At 38.0% G+C, this 23,986-nt stretch overlaps 3 protein-coding genes across 4 annotated transcripts; 2 read left to right on the top strand and 1 right to left on the bottom strand.

Moving 5' to 3' along the window:
- Positions 1-232: 232 nt before the first annotated feature.
- LOC109153859 lies at positions 233-3,667 on the bottom strand. 2 transcript variants are annotated; one of them, XM_019301748.1, is made up of 5 exons: positions 3,294-3,667; positions 2,737-2,892; positions 1,759-1,854; positions 1,124-1,244; positions 233-652 (listed from the first exon to the last, which is right to left on the bottom strand). In XM_019301748.1, the coding sequence occupies exons 1-5, from the start codon at positions 3,579-3,581 to the stop codon at positions 480-482; spliced, it is 834 nt and encodes a 277-aa protein (XP_019157293.1). In that variant the 5' UTR covers positions 3,582-3,667; the 3' UTR covers positions 233-479. The 2 variants fall into 2 exon arrangements, with proteins under 2 accessions (XP_019157293.1, XP_019157295.1); XM_019301750.1 differs by lacking the exon at positions 1,759-1,854.
- Positions 3,668-11,003: 7,336 nt separating this feature from the next.
- Positions 11,004-12,214, top strand: LOC109153891 (zinc finger BED domain-containing protein RICESLEEPER 1-like). The gene is made up of 2 exons (XM_019301791.1): positions 11,004-12,060; positions 12,153-12,214. Exon 1 carries the CDS (start codon positions 11,106-11,108, stop codon positions 11,850-11,852), a length of 747 nt encoding a protein of 248 aa, XP_019157336.1. The 5' UTR covers positions 11,004-11,105; the 3' UTR covers positions 11,853-12,060; positions 12,153-12,214.
- A 10,540-nt stretch (positions 12,215-22,754) lies between these two features.
- LOC109153869 lies at positions 22,755-23,705 on the top strand. The gene has a single exon (XM_019301756.1). The coding sequence runs from the start codon at positions 22,755-22,757 to the stop codon at positions 23,703-23,705; it is 951 nt and encodes a 316-aa protein (XP_019157301.1).
- Positions 23,706-23,986: the final 281 nt, after the last annotated feature.

The raw sequence follows: 23,986 nt of genomic DNA, 5'->3' as shown, positions 1-23,986 counted from the left end.
TGAAATGGACAATAATGATAGTCCTTCAATTCCCTACAAATTTAAGTACAAACAGTTCAATCTTGACCTAGCTTAGCTACCATGTACTCTGTCCATTTCAAAAATAACGTAGCTCGGGAGAATTATACCCTCTTGTGAAGCTAAGCTAATGTGAGACCGTAACATAGACTAATGAAAAAGAGATTTTTAGCAAGCTCCGATCTGGTAATGCATTATTGAAGACAACAAGTAGTGAGAACGACCAGACGACACAACTAAAAATCTCGAGATTCATGAATGAATCATTATTATCAAGTTGGTAGTGGTTGCAAATTTGCATATATATCTATAACACACTTGAGTTCTTTACTCAAGTACAAGAATAAATGCTACATTTGCTTTTCCACCTTTTTCCATCTGAATTTCATTATGGTCGTGTTGGGAGTGAGGGCCATTGGGGAGGCCAGGAAGGAAAACAATTGGATGTCTGTACATTGTACTTACAAGTCATAGGAAACAGGGAGGCCCATCCACAAAAGAAGCCTCCGGGGCCGATCTAAGAACCTGGCTTGCCACGCAGGTTCCTCGCTCTCGTAAACGAAACCACATTTCTTGTAGAGGTTAAGTGCAGGCTCATTGTCGATGGCAACATGGACATACAAATCACTCATTCCTGAAATCACAAGACCACTGAGTCAACAACTCTACACATTCATTGTAAAACAGATCAGGGAACACGTTTAAGGAATCCACAAATTGCACACGCTTGGAAGAGAAGAAGAACAAAACAAGGGAAAACAGGGATCCCCGACCTTGAAGAAAATACAGAAAGAAAGCACAGCAACTTAGTAGACATAAAATTGAACTTGCTTGAAATGGAAGGTTCAGGAAAAGCGTTGTTTTCAGAGTAAAAATTTACTTGTGTTTCAGAAATAACACGACCTGTCACTCTGTCAGTTGGAACAGATATACAGGGAGGGTTAAAGAAGGAGGGAATGCTTACACGTTTAGTACCTCGAGTATAGTGGCATTCCTTATCATACCACTATACTCAAGGGGCCAATAGTGAAATTAACTCTTGACAGTAACTAAGGATGAGACACATGTAAGATGTCAGAACAAGCATATATCAGAAAGCAAATACCCCACTCTTCAGCAACCATCCTTGCCTGCGCAATGAGTGCATAACCCAACCCATTTCTACGCAGTTCTTTAGCAACACATACATTACTAAGGTATGCTCTTGCAAAATCAGCTCCAATTCCCTGTTGAGAAGTAAAACTTACGTGATTGCCAAGTTGGAGGCATTCGTGTTACAAAAAAGGTTTAAGAGTTGCTATGAGCAAAATAATCTATGACAACATTGCCAACTACATAACACATTTTGTATTCGTGCACAATTACTACTATCTAACATTAATTTTATTCAATATATTTACCATCTGATCTATTTGTGGATTTGATTTTAGCAATGCAACCACGCATCAAACAAAGAAATCTACAGCATAATAAATTACCGATACTATATACAGAAAACATCCTCATCCAAACTTATTTGTTTAAGCCCTGCACTCACAAGAAACTACAAACAAAATAAAGATTTCAGACATTCCATTTCTTAAAAATTTACTTTGAGAGAACTTTTGATTCTTGTAATACACAACACCCAGTCCATTAATCTAAAGCTTCAAAATTTTTAGTATAACTATCGTCTATCAAGAGAAGAAAATCCATGCAAAAGGATAAATAAATAAAAGTAATAATAAAATAAAGTGCTACCTTAGGTTTCGTTCCTATTATTTCATCTGGAAGGCTGATGCACTGGTTAAGATCTAGAGACCCAATCACTACTCTATTTTCCATATTATCTGGACACTGTAAGGGGGAAAAAAAAAAGTCAGAAACATGTCTTAAATAAGAAGTTAAAATGCTCAGTTGTAAAATAGGAGATTGGAAATAAGTGTGAAACTCAACTCAACTCAACTAAGCAGTAAGCCAGTAATCCCAAACTAATCAGTCTCTATTATATGGCCATATGACATGTAACATGTTTTTATTAACAATGTCTACCAGAGTAAGCTTTGGTCAAATTTAACACTATGGATTTTTTAAATGAAAAACGCATTCATTGGTATGTGCAGGCAGTCACATACGGAGTATGTTGCAGCTCTTTACTTTTCAGCCTTTGGAGTTGGGGCCAGATACTATTCACATGTATGGTGGATACACACTTCAAGAGTGGCTTGAAAATATGAACTGAGATGTACTTGATGTAAGGGAGCTGAGGAATATGCATTGGTTAAAGAACACAGAGATCTGTGGAAAGGAGTACTTCACAAAACCATAAGCCAATTATATATCCAAAAAGTACTGCATAACAATAGCCTTCTCCCAGTAAATCCAGGGAAATAATTGTGTTTTGTGGCATTAATTTTAGTTGAAGAAAATCGAATGTGTGAACATTACTAGTAAATGTTACAGGCACTAAAGTATGTGGAGAAGGATTATTTTGTAATGCAAAGTTATAGCTATTTTGTACTTGTGATTTTTGCAATACTGCACTGTTGGTAATTCACCACCCTTGACCACTAAATCCTACATATGTCCAAGGAGAAAGTGGTGTTATTCAACCGTGATTTGAGCTCTTCTTCAGTTATTCCTTACTGGAAATCTCCCTTTTGGCCACAAGAATAAGATGCTGAAATACAATTAGAAAAGTGAAAGTGCTAGTTCAATCAATAACAAAAAGGTGCTTACTTTGTATGATGTACATAAATCATGCGAAACACTTGACACTTGAGATAAAGGTACAGTGGCATTGATGCAGGAAACTCTTCCAAAACCCAACCTTTTCCCTGCAATGCGTTCCTTCAATGCTTCGAATTCACGTTCAGCCAAGTACTTTTTATGTTCCTAATATCACTTGAAAAGGAGAAACAAACATCAGCATCACATGAGAATCTCATAAAGAGCATGATAATATAAGCTCAAATGTCAATGAATTGAGAGCCAAAATATGCCAATATGCTTCCCCTCAACCACTGCAGAGCAGACCTCCATTTTCCAAACCACAATATCTACTATAGCTAAGTTGAAAAAATGTCAAATCAATTTGTGGTAAAACATAACATATCCATCTCATGCCAATGCTTCAATATATCTCCATTTTTACGCCCCTTTTAACAAGTTCTCTCCCAAATATACATTTTAACTAAATTACATTACTTTCAAATTAAATTGAGCAAGGAAAACCTAATCCTAATCAAGTAGCAGAAATTGGAGGCGTGAGGAAGTCGATAGACTTGAAGAGTCACCTCGATGTTGATAGAGTCATTGTGGGTGACATAGAAAGTCTGTACGCGAAGTGAAGCAGCAGCCCATAGCTCACTCTCGGATTTGGCTTCTGAGACATTGAGCAAAGACCTGTCGATTACAACGGGCGGCGGCGGCGGTTGGTGGTGGTGGGAGACCTGAGAGAGGATAACGCGAGAGCGGTAGCGATAGGGGGCGAGGGTGAGGGTGGGCTTGGGGGAAAGAGATGAAAGAGAAGGGAAGGTATATTGGAGTGAAGAAGAGGATAGTAATGGAGAAAGGACGGCCATGTTTTCCCCCCTCTGGATTTCCTCCTTCAGTTCCAAGATTTTCTTGAGATAGCCTCTTTCCAATCTCTCGTGGCGGTAAACACAAGTTCAACACTTCTGTGTGTCCACTTTTTTTTTTTTTTTTTTTAATAATGCATAAATTTTATGCTATTTAAGAGCAACAACATTTTTTTTTAATTAGTATCTGTTCAAATATACTTTCTCAACCTAATGAAGCATACAGAGTCAACAACGCCTCCACTGAGCTCAAATCACGGGATTACAATTTTTTTCTTGAAACACACGAGGTGCTACCGCCACGCTTGGGCTCCGACTAACAAGGTTCTATCTTTTTTTTTTTTTCTGTTTTTTTGAAAGCACCAAGGTTCTTTCTAACTATCTATAAATCCACAACATTATACAATCCATCTAATCTCATTCACAATGATATAACATTACTACACAGCACTAGTTCCAATCCATTACCATCTACAAGGTATTATGTCTCTACAACGCGCTCCCAAACTAGCCAACTCCAGTCTAGCTTGAAAACAATAAGGATGAAAAGACACAAAACAAATGAATTAGCATAAAAATATAACTAAGGTTTACTCTGCCCGGTCAAATATGTACATTTTTAATTTGCAAATAGTTTATATTTCGCAAATAGATTTTGAAACTCGGATAGATCACAATTTAGAAAACTTTTAGACAAGTACTTAGAAGGGATATTTTCAAAAGAGTTTTTAGAAAGCTTTAAGTCAACACTTATCAAAATATTAGGACTAGTATTAGGATTCTTGTATTTGAGTCATAGTATGACTCCCTATTATAGTCTTCCTATGATTCCTATTGTATATATATTCCCCGTGTCTGTACAGTTGTAAAAGTTCATTTAATACAATTCATACAGTTCTCATATGGTATCAGTTAAGCTAGGGTTTTCTCTATTTTCTCTAGCTCAATAGCTACCGAATTTGTTCAATCATCCGAACCATCTCCAACGCCTCTACTACGTCTTCCACTAGCGCTGCCGTGTCTTCGCTTTCTACTGCTCATCACTTTATCAGTATTAAGCTTACCCACAAAAATTATCTGTTTTGAAGAACTCATGTCGTTCCATTTCTTGATGGACATGGTCTCATGTCGTTCGTCGATGGAACCAACCCCAGTCCGCCACCGTATCTTCCCGTCGTCGAAGGTGGCTCGCCGGCACCCAATCCCGATTACGCAACATGGTTTCGTCATGATCGGGCTCTTATGTCCATGTTGATTTCTTCTCTCAAAGAAGAAGTTATGCACCTCGCCGTTGGTCGTCGTACATCACGGGAGGTTTGGGAGTCAATTGAACAGTCTTTGGCTTCCGCATCTCGCGCCCACTCATTAAATCCCTTGGCTAACTACAGTCCCTAAGCTAGGGAGATTCCACGGTTGCTGATTATATTGGTCATGCCCATGTTATTTTGGAGGATCTTGCTTTGGCCGGTAGACCGGTTGGGCTTGACGAGATGAATCTCTATGTGTTTCGTGATTTGCGGCCAGAATTCCAAAATCTCACCGCATCTCTCTCGGTTCGTGGTACTGTAACCCTAGGTGAGTTGGCCAATTTTCTTGGTACCCAGGAGTTTATTCGAGGCGCTGCACCGGTGGCGCTCGTCGCACAGCATGGCGGCGGTAACCATCGCCGCGGAGGACGCGGCGGTAACCAAGGTGGCCGAGGGCAGAATTTCGGTGCACATCGTGGAGGAAGCGGTGGCCGAACGCATTCTGGAAGAGGTGGCGGCCACCGTAGGCGTGGCGACAGTGGTGGTTCGGCAATTGTTTGTCAACTATGTGGTCGTACAGGACACTCGGTTATCAAATGCTACAATCGCTATGATCCTCCTCCACAAGCAAATTTGATGTATCAAAATACCGAGTCGCATCCTAATGACTCACAGACATGGATTCTTGATACAGGGGCCACAAATCATGTCACTCCGGATATTGCAGCCCTATCTACATTCAAGGAATACACGGGTAATGACACATTGCGTGTGGGTAATGGTAAGGCGCTCTCTATTAGTCGTGTCGGTCATGCTTCTTTTAATACCCCATCTCGTTCCTTCCAATTGTCTAATATCCTTCATGTTCCTAGTGTCTCTACTTGTTTATTATCTGTTCAGAAATTTGCGATAGATAATAAAGTGTTTTTTGAGTTTCACCCGTCTGTTTTTGTTGTGAAGGATATCAACGCCAAGGAAATTCTACTTAAAGGCAATAGTCATGGGGGTCTCTACAAACTCCCAATTACAACGCCATCTCCCCCAGTTTTTCTTACAGCTCGCACCTCTCCGTCAGTGTGGCATGATCGTTTAGGACATCCACATCATCGTGCTTTACTTCGTATTCTTCAGTCGTGTCCGGTTAGTGGGTCAAATAATTCTATTCGATGTAATTCTAATTTTTGTAATGCATGTCAAATGGGTAAATCCTCTCAATTCCCATTGGCACATGTTGAGATATCCAGTTCTAGTGTCCTTGATTTGATATACACAGATATTTGGGGTCCAGCTCCCCTTTTGTCAATTGATGGCTATCGTTATTTTGTTATTTTTGTGGATGATTATACTCGTTACACTTGGTATTTTCCCATGAAATTAAAATATGATCTGTATGCCATCTTTGATAAATTTCGTACTATGGTTGAAGGATACCTGACTGAAAAATTGCATCATTCTTTTACTCAGTCAGGTATCCTTCATAGACAATCATGTACCTACACTCATGAACAAAATGATCGTGTCGAACGAAAACACAGACACATTGTTTAAACAGGTCTGGCTCTTCTAGCCCATGCCTCTGTCCCATATAAATTCTGGGATTTTGCATTTGAAACTGTAGTTTATTTAATTAACAAAATGCCTTCTGTTGTATTAAATAATCTCAGTCCACACTTTAAAGTGCATAATTCCAATCCCTCATATTCTTTTCTTCGTGTCTTTGGGTGTTTGTGTTACCCATATCTCAGACCATATAATCGTCATAAATTCTCATTTTGGTCCACTCCATGTGTTTTCCTAGGTTATCCTGAGTCGTTTCGGGGGTATAGATGCATGGACTTACATACTAACAAGATTTATGTGTGCATGCATGTAAGGTTTGATGAAATATTTTATCCTTTTGCTACTAAAAATACTGTGCAGCCATCTCCACCTGAGAAATTCTGTTCGTGGGCTGAGTCAGTTCTTCATCCCACTGTAATTTCGCCGCCGATTGGTCCTGTGGCCGTCCAACCCAGCACCGCCGACAGTGATTCGAACTCCTCTCCACCACTGCCCACTGCTGCCGCCGAACCATCTGCCTCGCCGAACCGTGAGCTGCCTGTTGAGGCCGTCTAGCCCATCAAACGCCCACGTGGGCATCCTCGTGGGGAAATGATCAAGTCCACGGTTCGGGCCCATGAGATGCACACTCGGAGTCGGTCTCGGGCTCCACCTTCTATTTTAACGGTTCAGGTTTGTCCTTCGGATCCCACTTGTTACACACAGGCTGTTAAACATTCAGAATGACGAGAGGCTATGGATCAGGAATTTAATGCCCTACTACAAAATCAGACTTGGCAACTTGTGCCATCTCAGTCAAACATGAACATCATTAGGTGTAAATGGATTTTTCGTACTAAACGAAAAGCTGATGGTTCCATTGAAAGGCATAAGGCAAAAGTTGTAGCAAAAGGGTTTAATCAAGTGCCAGGTCAGGACTTCTTTGATACTTTTAGCCCAGTAGTTAAACCAACCACAGTCAGGTTGCTTCTTTCTATTGCTTTATATTCTGGGTGGACTATTAAGCAATTAGATGTTCATAATGCTTTATTGAACGGTCATCTCTCTGAAACTGTGTATATGAAGTAACCGCCTGGATATATTGATGCTTCTTATCCAAATCATGTATGTCTACTAAAAAGGTCTCTTTATGGATTAAAGCATGCTCCCCGAGCTTGGTTTAATCGTTTGCATACCTTTTTAATATCTATTGGGTTTCAGGCATCCAAAACATATGTGTCTCTTTTTTATTACTCACAGGGATATGATTGTGTATATCTACTTGTTTATGTGGATGGCATTCTTATGATGGGAAGCGATACAAATCTAGTTCTTCAACTAGTTTCAAAACTCTCTACTGCATTTAAAATCAGGGATATTGGTGATCCAGGTTTTTTTCTTGGAATTGAGGTAATTAAATACAATGATGGGATTTTACTTTGCCAACAGAGATACATGTAGGATATTCTAAAACGTGCTGGAATGACAGATTGCAAGTCCTTATCCACCACAATTCCCACGTCAAAATTCATCCTCATTGACGCAACTCCACATGATGATCGTACACAATACAGGAGTTTAGCGGGTGCATTACAGTATTTAACCATCACTCGTCCTTATATATCATTTGTAGTCAATCAGTTATGTTAACACATGCATGCACCTACGGCTACTCACTGGGAACAACTAAAAGAGTATTACGGTATGTCAAAGGTACTGTTAATTTTGGACTACGAGTCAGGAAGTCATCCTCAAGGGAAATTCATGCCTTCTTTGATTCTGACTGGGCCGGCTGTCCGGAGGATAGAAAATCCACAAGTGGCTTTGCTGTTTTTTCTTGGGTCTAATCGAGTATCATGGGTAGGGGTGGGCAAACTTCGGTGAAAGTTCGGTTAACCGACCGAACCGACGAAGTTCGGTTAACCGTTTTTTAACCGAACTTTTTCGGTTCGGTTAATTGTTAAAGGAATTTCAAAACTTCGGTTAACGGTTAATTCGGTTCGAAAGTGTCGGTTAACCGAAGTTTTTAATATATATATATATATATATATATATATATATATATATATATATATAAATACTTAAATAGTAATTATGTAATAATTAATAATTAATAAACTAATACTAATACCCTAAGTAAACTAACTTAGACTAACTCCCAGCCTCTCAATATTCAATTAGACAGTAGTACAATACGCAGTAACCCTAACTCCCTCTCTCTCAACCACAGACCACACTTCCGCTGTTCGTCAGTTCGTCACTCACTCCTTCTCCCGTCATCTGGTCACTTGGTCAGCAGATCAGCTCTCCACCGACGTCCGGCGGCCAACCACCACCAGGTCCAGTGGTCCACCATTAGGCGTCAACCACTTCCGCAGTTCGTCAGCGCTCTTCTTCATCTTCACCCATTGCCAGAGTCCTCCGTCTGCTCATCCACCGGCGGCCAGTCGCCAGAGACCAGAGTCCTTCGTTTGCTCCAGGAGTCCAGGCCACTACTTCGTCTGCTTTGTCGCCCTGAAGCCTGAAGGTATGTTTTTTATTTTTTATTTTAAATACATATTTTCTAGACTATTAATAGTTTAATACTTGATTGTTAACAAGTTTTGTTGTGTGAAATATTTTTTTTGTTGCTAATAATAAAATTTTATTTTTTAAACTTTCACTTTCCAGTGTATGTTTGAGTTTGTATGTTCAGATATTATGTTACTTTGTTTGACTGCCAGTTCTGCTACTCTGTTTGTATGTTCAGAGCACATATACTCATCCTTAATAAGTTGAGCCTATTCATCATTTCATGTACTCATAATGATAAAACTAGCTAGACCTAGTCATTTAATATGGAAAAACATGTGTACATAGTGCGTCTAGAGACTAGAGGAGCAGGTTTGTTCCAGTGTATATTGTGATTCTATACTTCTAAAAAAAAAAAATAGATAAAGGAGCTGCATATGTTTGTTGTAGTGTATGTCTGTGTTTAATTGTTCCATTGTATATTTCTATGTATGTAATATGTTTGATTTTTAATTGATCTTTGAATGCTTTTTGTAGATGTCAATGGAAGATATTTCTCCTTCTTTTACGACTCCGTCATCTGATGAAATTGCTATTTCAACAAGTGGGACCATAGATGCAAGTCAAGTTTCAAAAAAGAGAAAAACAATAAAACCAAGGTCAGAAGTTTGGTCTCACTTTGAAAAAATTACTTCGTCTTCCGGAGTTACATCATGCAAATGTATTCATTGTGGGAAAGAATATGCCTGTGATCCAAAGAAAAATGGAACTGCATAATTAAAATATCACATGAATGCATGTAATCAAAATCCCGATAATGTTGATGAGTCACAATCTCAAATTGTTTTGCAAAATAAGGGTAATGAAGGGGAAGGAGCTATTTCATCTTGGAATTTGATCAAAAAGCAATTAGAAAAGCCCTAGCAAATATGATTGTGAAGTGTGAACTACCCTTTAGGTTTGTGGAGAGTGAAGGTTTGAAGGAATTTGTTGAAGTTGCATGTCCTAGGTTTTACATTCCTTCAAGAACTACAATCACAAGAGACATTTATCAACTTTATTTAGATGAGAGGATCAAAGTGAGACAATTGTTGAGGAACTCATGTAATAGAGTTTGTTTAACTACGGATACATGGACATCTTTGCAAAGAATTAATTACATGTGTCTCACGGCTCACTTTATTGATGATAAGTGGAATTTGCATAAGAAAGTAATAAATTTTTGTCAAATTTCAAGTCATAAAGGTGATGGGTATTGGAAAATTGATTGAAAAATGCTTGCTTTCTTGGGGGGGGGGGGGGTTGATAAGTTGTTCACTATTACGGTTGATAATGCAAGTGCAAATGATGTTGCTATTGGTTATATGAATATGAGGTGTGTTGCACATATAGTGAATTTGATTGTGAATGAAGGTTTGAAACTTTTGAATAAGTCACAATCTCAAATTGTTTTGCAAAATAAGGGTAATGAAGGGGAAGGGGCTATTTCATCTTGGAAATTTGATCAAGAAGCAATTAGAAAAGCCCTAGCAAATATGATTGTGAAGTGTGAATACCCTTTAGGTTTGTGGAGAGTGAAGGTTTGAAGGAATTTGTTGAAGTTGCATGTCCTAGGTTTCACATTCCTTCAAGAACTACAATCACAAGAGACATTTATCAACTTTATTTAGATGAGAGGATCAAAGTGAGACAATTGTTGAGGAACTCATGTAATAGAGTTTGTTTAACTACGGATACATGGACATCTTTGCAAAGAATTAATTACATGTGTCTCACGGCTCACTTTATTGATGATAAGTGGAATTTGCATAAGAAAGTAATAAATTTTTGTCAAATTTCAAGTCATAAAGGTGATGCTATTGAAAAATTGATTGAAAAATGCTTGCTTTCTTGGGGGGTTGATAAGTTGTTCACTATTACGGTTGATAATGCAAGTGCAAATGATGTTGCTATTGGTTATTTGCAAAAAAAGTTTGGGAGTAAACATGGAAATATTTTGAATGGGAAATATATGCATATGAGGTGTGTTGCACATATAGTGAATTTGATTGTGAATGAAGGTTTGAAACTTTTGAATAAGTCGGTTGCTTGTGTTAGAGGCGCAGTGAGATATGTAAGGCAATCTCCATCTAGATTGCAAAGGTTTAAACAATATGTTGAAAGTCAAAATATAGAAAGCAAAAGTTTGTTGTGCCTTGATGTTAGTACTCGTTGGAATTCAACATATTTGATGCTAAATTGTGCTCAAAAATTTGAAAATGCTTTCTATATGTTTGATTTACAAGATGAGAATGTTAAAGATGATCTTGAATCGGGGGATGGTATTCCTATTGAAAGTGATTGGAAAGTTGTTAGGGAGTTGGTAAAATTCTTGGAGCACTTTTATGAGCTTACAAATAGAGTTTCCGGGACTTCTTATGTTACTTCAAATTGTTTGTTTGATGAGATTTGTGAAATTGATTGTCTTTTGAGAGAGTGCAAAGCTTCGGATGAGAATGAATTTAGTTTGATGGCAATGAAGATGAAAGATAAATTTCACAAATATTGGGGGAGCATTGACAAGTTGAATATGCTAATTTTTGTTGCCATTATTCTTGATCCTAGACACAAGTTTTGCTTTGTTGAATTTGCTTTGAAAGATATGTTTGAGGGTACAAAAGGTACGGATATGGCAACCAAGGTTAAAGATGCAGTGTATGAATTGTTTAATGCTTATAAGCCTTCAAGTAGCATTGTGTCATCTAGCTCCACTCCAACATCAAGTTCAAATATAGGAGAATGTCAAGCTAGGATGAAAAAGCGTATGCAAGAGAAGTTTGTAAAGCACAAACTTCAATCAGGTAGTGGTGGGGATCAAATGTCGGAATTGGATAAGTATCTCAGTGAAGCTATGGAGCCAGTGACGGATGATTTTAATATTTTGTTGTGGCGGAAAGTTAATAGCCCTAGATTTCCTTATTTGTCATTGTTGGCTTGAGATGTGCTAGCTATTCCAATATCCACTGTTGCTTCTGAGTCTACCTTTAGTACCGGAGGACGTGTTCTTGATTCCTTTAGGAGTCCTTTAACTCCTAGAATGGCTCAAGCTCTTGTGTGCTATCAAGATTGGATAAAAAATTCAACACCTTCATTGGATGTTTTTGAAGAGCTTCAAGAATTAAATGACTTTGAAAGTGTTAAAAATGGTATGTAAATTTTATTCCTTTTGTTTATAAGTTTACTTTAATCACACAAATGAAAATTTTAATATATTATTTTTTTGTCTTTTATCTTTTAGATTCTTCATGGAATGCATTGGAACCTACCTTGTGAATTGTGAGTAAGGTGTTTGTTCTTGGATTTCTAAGGTAAAAATTAATATTTGAAAACAGTTGTATTTGTTAGTTTTATTTATTATTTGGTTAAGTGGTTAATTATTATTTATACTTACACAGTTACACTTTTTAATATGTAGGAGTGATGCACTAAACATCGTGGACATCAAGAATCAGGATGGAGTGATGGAAAATTTGAAATCATGGGATGAACTTTGATTTCATTTTTGTGTGTTGTTGTAATGTTGTTATGTTTATGATCACATTAATTTATGGTTTGGACTATGGAGTATGGACTATGGATAATGGACTTATGCTATTGTTTTTGTATGTTTTGATATGAATTTATTATGATATGCATTTTATTTTAATTGGATTTATTATTTTAGGAGTTATTTGTAGGATTTTCAATTTTAGGTTAAAAAAGTTCGGTTAATCGGTTAACCGACCGATTAACCGAAAAAAAGTTCGGTTCGGTTAATTCGGTAGAGCAAACTTCGGTTCGGTTAACGGTTAAAGCAAAAAAAACTTCGGTTAATTCGGTTCGGTTAACCGTTTGAACACCCCTAATCATGGGTCTGCAAGAAACAAAGAACTGTTGCTAGATCTTCTACTGAGGCTGAATATAAAGCTCTAGCAGATGTTTGTGCTGAAGTGATTTGGATCATGTCTCTTCTGCGTGAAATCCGTGTTACAGGGATCGCAGTTCTCAAATTATGGTGTTATAATCTTGGAGCTACATATATGTGTGCTAATCCCATCTTCTATGCCCGCACCAAACATGTGGATATTGGTGGGTCCAGATCAAGTTTGTATGAGCAGGGTCTTGGTCTAATTGGTCTGTTTACCCTAGCTGGTCCTTTCCCCCTGTCTGCTGGTTGGGGTGGGTGTGGTAGATTTGAACCAGAGGCCTCCTGGCCGTGGCCTACTGGTGTGATCTGTAACATTCAAAGTTTAGTGTCTGATTTTTATTTTTATTTTTATTTCCTTTTTCTGTGTTGTCAAGTTAATACAATGCTTTACCTCATCATTTGTGTTTCCAGGATCATCTTCTTGCCCACCTTCTTGATTGTGGTTCTGGTTTATGTTCTATGTGCCTTCTTGACCCTCTTGCCCATCCAATTGAACTTTTTCATTTTCCCGAGCTGATTGAGGTTCTGGTTGATCTTTCTCTCTGTCTTCTTGAGCTTTCTCTGTTGCTTGACCCTCCAGCCCATCCAATTGGACTTCTTCCTTTTCCGAAGCTTCATCAATGTCTTGGTAGTCTCGTGCAATATCATTCACATTTGTCCAGTCTTTATTTGGTCCCTCTTGTGACAATCCCAAGCTGAAAGTTGTCATATGATTTAGAAAAGTCCTCTTGTTTACTGCACGGACAATTTCATCCACCGCTTTCAAGAACTCAGGGTCACTCCAATATGCATCTTCTTGTTGGGTAAATACCAGTTGTCCATCTTCTTGCGCTTTGAATCCAAGCATCTGTCTAACAGATTCAAACATCTGCTTGAATGTATCATGCTCCAATACAGCTGCAGGTGCATTTTCAATCAGCCTTGAAATTCTCAGTAAACTTCGTGCAATTGTCCTTGTGTTGCTGCCTTGTTGGTAACTTCATCAATAAACTCCTGTATATGCACCAGAAAGTTATGCTCAATCAACGATAAGTAAAGCACCAGCAAAAAAAAAATAAATAAATAAAAATAAAAATAAAAATAACACTCAATAGAGTCCCTCACCCAATGAAGCATTGTAGTATAAACACACTAATATATACTGAAGTATGCACTAAATACTGCTAGACAGTATTTAGTGCACTAAATACTGAAGTACTTAGTGCACTAAATATGCACTAAGTACACCAATAACAAAAAAAACATTGCTCAGATCAATACCTTTTTAAAATCCACAACAGATTATAAATAAAATCACCAGATTACATACACAAAATTACCCCATGAATCTGTCTACAGTGTTCTGTTTACTTGTAATCTATGGGGAAGTGGCGCGTTTTCTTCATATGCTGGTGGTTGGGGTGGTACATCAAATTGTCCTATGCTGGGGTTCCGTTCACTGCGTGGTGTGCTCTCCACTGGCAAGGCATCATCAACCCGCTATATCCAACGCCTCCAGATTTGAGCTCATCTTGTTGTCGTTGACGGAGCAACTTAAACGTCCAATTCTTCATGGCAGGAAGCTTCTTGGGATAGTCCTCCAGTAGAGCACAACACGGTCAACATAGAATACCTGTATTTGGTAGTTTAGATTATTAATAGATTGATGAGTAATTAATTACAAGCATGTTTGGGGGCTTATTTACCATTAGGAAAAAATTGGGCCTCCATATCTTCCATTGGTGCTTTCCAGCCATGCCTGCTTGCTGGTGATGAGTGAGTGGATGAGCATTCTACACCAATTTAGTCTCTTGATGTTGCGTACGTTAAGAAGGTTGTCGATGTAGTTTTGGTTGACATAACCATTGACTTGTGGCTCAACCAACACACTCATAACAAGCAGTGCAAAATGCCTTTTGAACCAAGGGTCACCAGCTTTTAATGTTAGCATCTTTTCAGCCATGACGTGGGGGGTGATGTGGCCATTATGCTTCCCAAAGATTTTTCTCCAGTCTGTCAGGAGATCAGATACTTGTTTGGATGCACTCTTAGTGATTTCTATGTCTCCAAGCGGCAGTCCCAAAGTGGCAGCAACATCCTCTTCTGTGATTTGGAGCTTTTCGCCAGTTGGTAGATTCAATGTGTTGCTCCTAGAGTCATAGTTTTCAACTAGCCACATCCCCAACTTCCTTGGCAGGTTGGTGATTTTGAGATCAAGTATCTTTCCTAGCCCAATATCTTCTACGCTTCGGCGTTGTTGACGGATCAGCGCTTCAACTGGTTTCGTTAGCTGTCTGGGCAGGGGCCTTATCTTTAGGTCTGTTTCTTCATCTTGAACTTCATCATCAGAGCTGTTCTCAACAACTTGCTCTTGTATTGCTGTTTCTATTCTGTCACGGAATGCCAGTGCTAGTTGCTTCCGTTGATGTTTTGGCTTTGATGATTCTCCTTGTTCTAATGCCTTTCTCTTCTTGTCTGCATGAAATCAGTGATATTAATCTAAACATGCTATAGCTTCAGTGTTAAAAGATACCCTAATGTAGGGTAAAAATGCACTCATAACCCAAATAAAACACACGACAATGTTATTTGCCATATTCAAGTTACATAGTACAGAATACACGAATACTAAATTAAATATACACTACAGTCACGCTGATAATGCCCAAAACAACACAATATGAGATGTCATAGTCTGAAATGTACTAAAAACACACCAATATTAGGTTAAGATACACCGATCACCCAAATAAAACACACAATAGTGTTATTTTCTCTATTCAAGTTACATAGTCCAGAATACACCAATACTAACCGAAATATACACTACATTCACGCTGATAATCCCCAGACAACACAATATGAGATGTCGTAGTCAGAATGGCACCAAAAGCACACTAATATTATGTTAAGACACACACCGATCATCGAAATAAAACACACAACAATGTTATTTGCTCTATTCCTTTTACATAATACAAAATACACGAATGATAAAGGAAATATCAAATACTGTCATGTTGAAGTTGGTTTTTGTGTCTAGAGTTTGAGTTCATACCCTTCGGTGTTGGTTGTTTGCCCTTCGTCACTAGTTGTTTGCCCTTGTTCACCATATTTTGGGGTGTCGTAGTCGAACTGGTTTGTGGTGTAGGGTTTGAGCTTCTATCGCAACGTGGTGGTGTGTTTGACAGTAGTTTCTTGTTTTTGTGCCGAGGTGATCGTCGATGAAGTCGATCGTCGTGTTAGTCATTGGGAGTAGTGAAACTGTTCTCGTGCTTTGGGATTGTGAATACGCGAATGGACCGGTGTAGCTTGTAGAAGGAGGAAAGTTTTAGTTTTGAATTAGTATTATTGGACAATTTTGCCCCCTCCGTCGCGGTTATGTCGAAGCTAAGCGCGCAAATGACGAATCATTATGGTCCGTTGATCTGCTTTAATCCAATGGCCCTTATATGACTGCACTGTCGCACCTACTGCTATAGCCGCATGGGATCTCTCCTATATATATATATATATATATATATATATATATATATATATATATATATATATATATATAATGTTAACTAAGCCCGGTGAACAGTAATTCACTCTGCCGAACACCCCACAAGTTTGTCCCTTTCGTGGAATAAAGGACTAAAACCTTCAGTGGGCTTCTCAGGCCCAAAGAGTAGCAACTAGTCTTGGTAGTTCAGGATGTTTTCAACTAAGCTACCTCACATATAATAGGTATCCACGATATTATCTATCGGATACATTCTCATCAAATGGAACTGGAACTCACCATTACACAACCTTACATCATCTTTACATCTCATAGTATATCTAAAAACATAATAAGCCTCAATTAAGGTTATATCCTTGATTTATGTCCCTCTTTTGTATGCAAATAAATGTGTACATTTTACTTTAAATGTTGTACATTCCAATGTTATTAGACAAAATTATCCTTACACCGTTAGTTTTTAATTCTAACATTGATAACACATCATTATTACCATACACCTATATCTATCATATCTCTTTCCTATTTTTTAATTATCATTTTATTAAAATCATTATATATTAATTTAATACTTAATTATATTTTAATTAAATTTCTATGAATGATAAATTATATATGTGTGTGTACAAAATACATATATTATTTGTTTATATATAATTCAAATTATAATTTTTAATTATTTGTATTTATCAATGTTTTAATATTGGGCATGAATTTTCGCACATCACGCGTACAAAATGCTAGTGTATATGATAAATGTTTTAATATTGGGCATGAATTTTCGCACATCACGCGTACAAAATGCTAGTGTATATATATATATATATATATATATATATATATATATATATATATATATATATATATATATAATCAACACAGTACTTATATAATAATATTCAAGTATATAATATCATTTCCCAACATATAACTTCTTTTTAAAACAATTGATTTTGCAACAATAGCTAATTTTGACACATAAAAAGTTTGTATACGTATATATATATCATCACATGAACTATACTCACCAATATCTCGTTGTATATAGATTTTCAAAATGTATAACCACTCGACATACAAAGCATTTTCCTCTCTCTCTCTCACACACACAAAGTTTACCAACTAAGGATTTTAAAAGGGTAATAGTATACGTTTCAATATAGGGTTGTAGAGAATACTACACACTTGACCACATTACACGAAATATACCATACGATGAGTTTGGGTGGTCTGCCTGCCATTTAAATGATACGATTGAGCTTGGGTCTCTGCCAGCCCTTTAAATGGTATGATTGAGCTTGAGCATGATAAAAATGAGTAGTTAATCACCCCTTGGACGCGAGGCGGTTGGTTGATTTTTACTAGTTTTCTTTGAATATATACAGGTCTAAGAACATGAAGCGGGATGCTGAGGGACTACCTCATAGAAAGTAGGAGAAAAAACTAAGGGTGTGTTTGATTGGTGGGTTTTGCCCATAGGAATGGGTATGAAAGTGATTGTTGTTGTTTGGTTGATAGGTTTTTAGAACACTATTATGGGTTTCGAATACCCCATCAATTGAAAAACACATACCCAAATACAATAAGGGTTTCATTCCCTTATTCATTCTCAAGCACTACTATTAATAACCATTCCCATTCCACCCTACTACCAAACATGTTAAATACTTTCACCAAAACTCATTATTACCAAGTATTTGATACCCATTTCGATTCCGATTCCGATTCCTATGTGCGAACCAAACACACCCTAACTTAGGATAGCCACTATGATTGGTCCGCACCATACCCCTTCAAGGGAACGCACCGCGTGCTAATGCTTTTTATTTAATTTGATGTCTCAATTTTGTAGGATAATAAAATGATCAACTTCTCAATCATTAAGCACTCGGCCACTCGGCTCCTTAGAGCTCGAATCAGTCGCAATGTCTGGCCCTTGAAAAAAGGGTGACAATAATGAAGTACAAGTTGGTTCACTTGGAGTTAGACGCCTGAAAAAGGAATCGGGAAATATTGGGTGTTTAGGATTTGTTGGGGGCCTGTAAAAGAAGTCGGCGCTCAGTCAATCGTATCTTATTGTAAAAGGAGTTGGTAAAATATTAGATGTTTGGCGTTGGCTGGAGGCCTGTGAAAGGGGTCGACGCTCAGTCAATCGCACCTCCTTGTGAAAAGGAGTCGGTAAAATATTAGATGTTTGGGTTGGCTAGAGGCCTGTAAAAGGAGTCGGCATTCAGTCAACCGCGCCTCCTTGTAAAAAGAGTCGGGAAAATGCTGTTGTTAGGAATTTAGCTTTCACTTTCCTGCACCATGCTTCGCGACTGTGCTCCATCTCAACTACGGATTGCACATTAATGGATATTTGCTCAACACGCCCCCTCACGTGTGCGGTGCACCATGCTTCGCGACTGTGCTCCATCTCAACTACGGATTGCACATTAATGGATATTTGCTCAACACGCCCCCTCACGTGTGCGGTGGGTGCACATTAATGGATATTTGCTCAACACGCCCCCGCACGTGTGCGGTGGGTTCCAAGCAACACGTGGACCGTAGTCGCTTATGGGTGGCGTTGAGATTCGAACCCATGACCTTTGACCATCTCAACTAAAAGCCTAAGCTGATAGTCGGATTGCACATTAATGGATATTTGTTCAACATGCCCCCTCACGTGTGCGGTGGGTTCCAAGCAACACATGGACCGTAGTCGCTTATGGGTGGCGTTGAGATTCCAACCCATGACCTTTGACCTTTGACATGGCTCTGATACCAAATTGAAGCATGTGCTCCATCTCAACTAAAAGCCTAAGCTGATAGTCAGATTGCACAATAATGGATATTTGCTCAACAATTATTACATATTTATAATTGGCTATTTTATTACTTTCCCTTTTATAAAAGGAGTCAGAAATCCATCACTTTAAAGAGAACACAATAACACTACATGTACAAATTATTTATAAAAAATAATGAATTTGACTTGATATCGTCCAAAAAGGTATATGATTTTTATTTTTCAATTTTTATGTTAAATTGTTGTCTCTTATTTTTTCTTCTCAAATTACTTATATATTTTATTAATTTGATCAATTATATTGGCCCGTCGAGTGACTACCTCGGATCACCAAACCAACCTATGGTATCCAGGTTTTTGGACACAAGGAAAAATGATAAGGTTAGTAGCATAGATAGATAACAAAATATGAATAGGAGTAGTAGGTTGGTCAACCGGCAGGCCCACTCACCCCAAACATCGTCAACTGTTTTCTTATCTTACACAAACTATGTGCGGTGCTGCCGTCTATTTTCATCATTACCCTTCCAATTCCCATTCCCATATCTCCAATTCTCCCCCTTCTTCATCTTCCTAGTACCAATTTTTCAATCTTTTTTTCCTTTTTTTTTTAGTTTTGTTTTATTTGTATAAAAAAGAATATCTACGACACAGCCAGGCGCCATACTATCTTATCCCTTCAAGGCTTCAAGGCTTCAAGGCTCAATCTCCGTTGTTTCTCCTCATCCATTCGCCGTTGATTCAAGATCCGCCGCCGCCCCCACCGCCACCACATGCCAATCATACCGTACGACCATCGAGAACCGCCCCAACATGATAGGCAAGGCCGAGCGCCTAAGCGAAACGCGAGTACCAGCCCAAGAAAGCTCCTTTTCGTCTTCCTCAAATGCGTCATCATGGCCCTCATACTCTCCCTCTTCCTCCTCTTCCTTGGCTTCGCCGCCCTCGTCCTCCTCCACTTTCTCCTCACCACCACCGCCTTCCGTCGCCGTCACCGCCGTCGCGAGCGTTATACCTTGAGGGCCCCTCCGCCCTTCTCCGCCCCTGATCTGATGGACCGCCTCCCTTGCCTCAATTACTCTGCTTCTTCTGCGCATACGGCCAAGGATTGTGCCATATGTCTGGATAGCTTCAAGGATGGTGAGCTGTGTAGGAATTTGCCAGATTGTAGCCACTTTTTCCATATGAAATGCGTGGATTCTTGGCTCACACAAGTTTCCAATTGCCCAATTTGTCGGACCCCGGTTAAATTGCACTCTGGGGGATCCGATTTGAGCAATGACGATTGGAAGACATGGTGGGAAGTTGGTGTTTGAAGATAAAATTTCTAAATTTTGGCATCCACTCTTTGTTTTTGTAAGTTTCTTCAAATTCTCTTCTTCTTTCTCTTTTAGCATTCGTTTATGTACATATGCTGGTTGGTTTCAAATTCATAGTTATGTTCATTAGTTTGTAGAAACTGAAACTGGCAATTGATTGGCTGAACAGTATGCACCTGGTATATGTTATAGCATATAATATACCCATAAATATGCATTCTAAAATGTAATGCATTATGATTTTTGAGTAAATTAACCCTACATGTTGATATAAACACTGAAGGTATGAAGGTATGGATGAACTTCTAAAGGTTTTGAATGGCTTTAATCCCGCCCCGTTATTGCACAGATGTGCATTCAAAAGATTGATTGGGTGTTGGGAGCTGACGATTCGCCTCAAAGATGCATGTTTTACAATTTAGATACATCATATTACACTAATGAAATTTACGGGTGAAGATGGCTCGCACCATTGCAGACATCCACTAGAGTTAGAAGCTTCTCTTTGAAACTATATTAGATGTAGTATTACTCCCATACAAAATATGCAAGTGAAGCAGCAGGTTGGGTTGGGATAAGGTCGAAGAACTGAACTGTACTTTTGGTAATGGATTGTTGAAGAGATCACTTTCTTTAAAGTAATAAACTTTTCTTTTGGATGAAAAGTTACATCCTTGATGTTATAATCTTTGTTTATTGGCATTCCCTCTTCTTTGTGCTCTGTTCTATCGTTTTTTAGGTTCTTTTCTAAAGTAAGGCCAACATTATTTGTTTCTCGTGTGCAGGCTTGAATGACACTATTAGTTATGAAAATCAGATAAAGCTAGTAAACAGGACATAAAGGATGAAGATGATGCAATCCGAATCCTCTCCTTGTGTTGAGGAGGAAGCAAGGGTGAAGTTTTGTGCTAGTTTGGAATATTTATGATCTGAAAGTGAAGTGATTTTATGAACTAAAACTGTATTCCTTCCTGTTTGAGTGTTAACATCATAACCTAATTGCTTACATCTCTTCTGTTTTAGCTTTGATGTATATAAGATTGATACTTAGAAAGCCATGCATGCAGTTTTTTCATATTTTTATCCCTCTTCACAAGTGGCACATAACAGACAACTATGTTATGATTTTCAAGTATGATTACGGATTACCAAACATGTAGGAAATTTTTCACTTTGACAGATTATAGAATGAATAATTCACTTTCCACATGTTAATGTGCTTCCTCCCCTTACTTTCATTTTTGATAGTTGAAGTACTAAACAGCATCTCCTTTGCAAAATATTGAACTCACTTTTCATGTAAATCATCAATAATCCATTAACAACAAATTTATTAAAATTCGTCACGACAAGTTTGTGAGCTGTATATGCATGTAGAAATAAATAGCATTTTTCTAATGAGAATACCACCCTAACAATCAAATTAAACAAATCTCCATTATATAAAACTCAACATAATTACTTGAAATACAAAGAATAATTGATATATAAGGTGGAAATAAGTGTTGTTCCGAGCAAAAGAAGTTGGAGTGTTATTGAAAAATGGATGAATTCCACGTACAAAGGCGAGGATCTGCTTCAAGAGGTGTATTCTTAGGGCATTGGTCTAGTAAATAAGAAGTTTCACTTAAGACTTGCTTACAACAATAGGGCTGGAACTTGATTTTGGCCGCGGTGTAGTCTTAATTAGGGCATTGACTTACTTCCAATAGTAGGGCGGGAGCTTGATTTTTGCCATGAACATTGGATTAGACATTTTGTGCCCAAAAGTGTATAATTTGATATTCAAGATGATGGACAGCAAACCTGGAAATCTAAATTATTAAATATATATATAAAAAAGAAAGTTGAGTTAGAAAGCGACTCATTGTAAAATTAAAGTCAGTGGAAGGTGTTAATGACAGGGACTCCATTATATTTCTAGGTTGTTGAAGCAGCAATTAGGAAGATGGTGGGAAGAGACACAAGACTTTAATTAAGCATGCATAAGTATGACGCTTTCTTTAATTTGCCATATTGGCTTGACTTTGAACGTTTCAATCGTACGTTGTTTATATATTTGTGGCTTCGCTATTTCTTTCCTTCCACGCGGATTAATTCAATTGGTACGGTTCTGTCAACTTTAATTTTACACAAAATCACTTTTAAAACTACTGTCCAATACTGAATCAATCAGAATGCATGGACAAATTCAATTCAAGCACAATAATATATGCATTATTATTATTATAAATAGACTGTTAGTTTTTCCCTTTGGATTATCATATCAATTTTATCTTTGAAATTCAACACCGTATAGTAAGTACCTTAATTAGCTTGAGAGTGCGCGCAACGTAACTATGGAGATTCCTAATCTTCTTGGCTTTGTAGTGATTCTGAGGGAATCCATTAATCTTCTCCCCAGAAATGGGAAGCTCATGGCCTGCATAACCTCAATTTACCTTCTCTTCTACTCGCTCTTCTTCTTGGCCTTCAGTTTCGCCTCCAAATCCTTATTCCGGGATATGCTAATCAAGGAATCCATTATCCCCATCTCAACTCCAAACTCCTCCGATTTCACAAACGCACTCGAGGGTATCAGGAAAGATGCCCTTCTCTCTTTCTTGCTCAACTTCGCCTTCATAGCCTCTTTCGTCATTCTCTCTTTCTTTTCCACCATAGCAACAATCTTCACCTCCGCTTTTTCTTACTCCGACCAGACCTTATCCCCCACGGATATGCTATCCCGGATAAAGAAATCGTGGATAAGCCTGTTCATCACATGGTTCTACACAACCCTTCTTGTAATAGGCTACTTCTTCTTTGGCCTATCCATGTCCTTCCCTCTAATGATGTCTTCCAATATCTATACTAGCATAGATAGAGTAATATGGTTTGCTATCTTCGCATACATTTTCTACCTTTATATATCCGTAGATTGGGTTCTGGGCTTAGTTGTTTCAGTGATAGAAGAGAATTTGTGTGGACTGGAGGCTCTAGGGAAAGCTGGGAAAATGGTAAAGGGCAAGAAGTTGCATGGGTTTTCTATGAACATTACGTTTGGTTTAATGAGTTTGGTTATATTCCAAGGTCTTAGGTTAATTAAGGGAGAAAAGTGGCTGTTTAATGAAACGGCTTATATGTTGGTTATGGTGATGTTTTCTGTGTTGTTTAATGTTTTCCAGTTGGTGGCTTACACTGTGTTGTACTTCCATTGCAAGAAGAATAATGGAGAAGAGGTTGAGCTGCAGGCTGCAAGTGTTGAATATGGGAAGCTCCCTTCTCTGCCTTTGATCAATGCCACAAACTAATTAATTATATATATGTTTCTCCATATGTCTATGTAATTTCAAAAAACTTCTTTTAATTTGTATAGATAATGTGAGTTTCTTAGCTTGTTTGTATTACAATGTGTACGTTAATATATCATTATCACTTACATACTATTGAAAAATGTTGTATTGGGTTCTTGGGCCGGCGGAAACCAAGCCAAGTTCAGCAATTAAATTGGTGGTTATGAGATTGTTGAACGGAGACAAGTGAAGAATTAAGTCCAACACCATTTGGTATTATTATTTAGTTTTTTTAATAA

This window comes from Ipomoea nil, unplaced genomic scaffold (assembly GCF_001879475.1).
Source record: "Ipomoea nil cultivar Tokyo-kokei standard unplaced genomic scaffold, Asagao_1.1 scaffold2555, whole genome shotgun sequence".
NCBI classification, from domain to species: Eukaryota; Viridiplantae; Streptophyta; class Magnoliopsida; order Solanales; family Convolvulaceae; genus Ipomoea; species Ipomoea nil.
The sequence above is the reverse complement of the archived record's forward strand: the minus strand, read 5'-3'. Positions and strand labels throughout refer to the sequence as shown.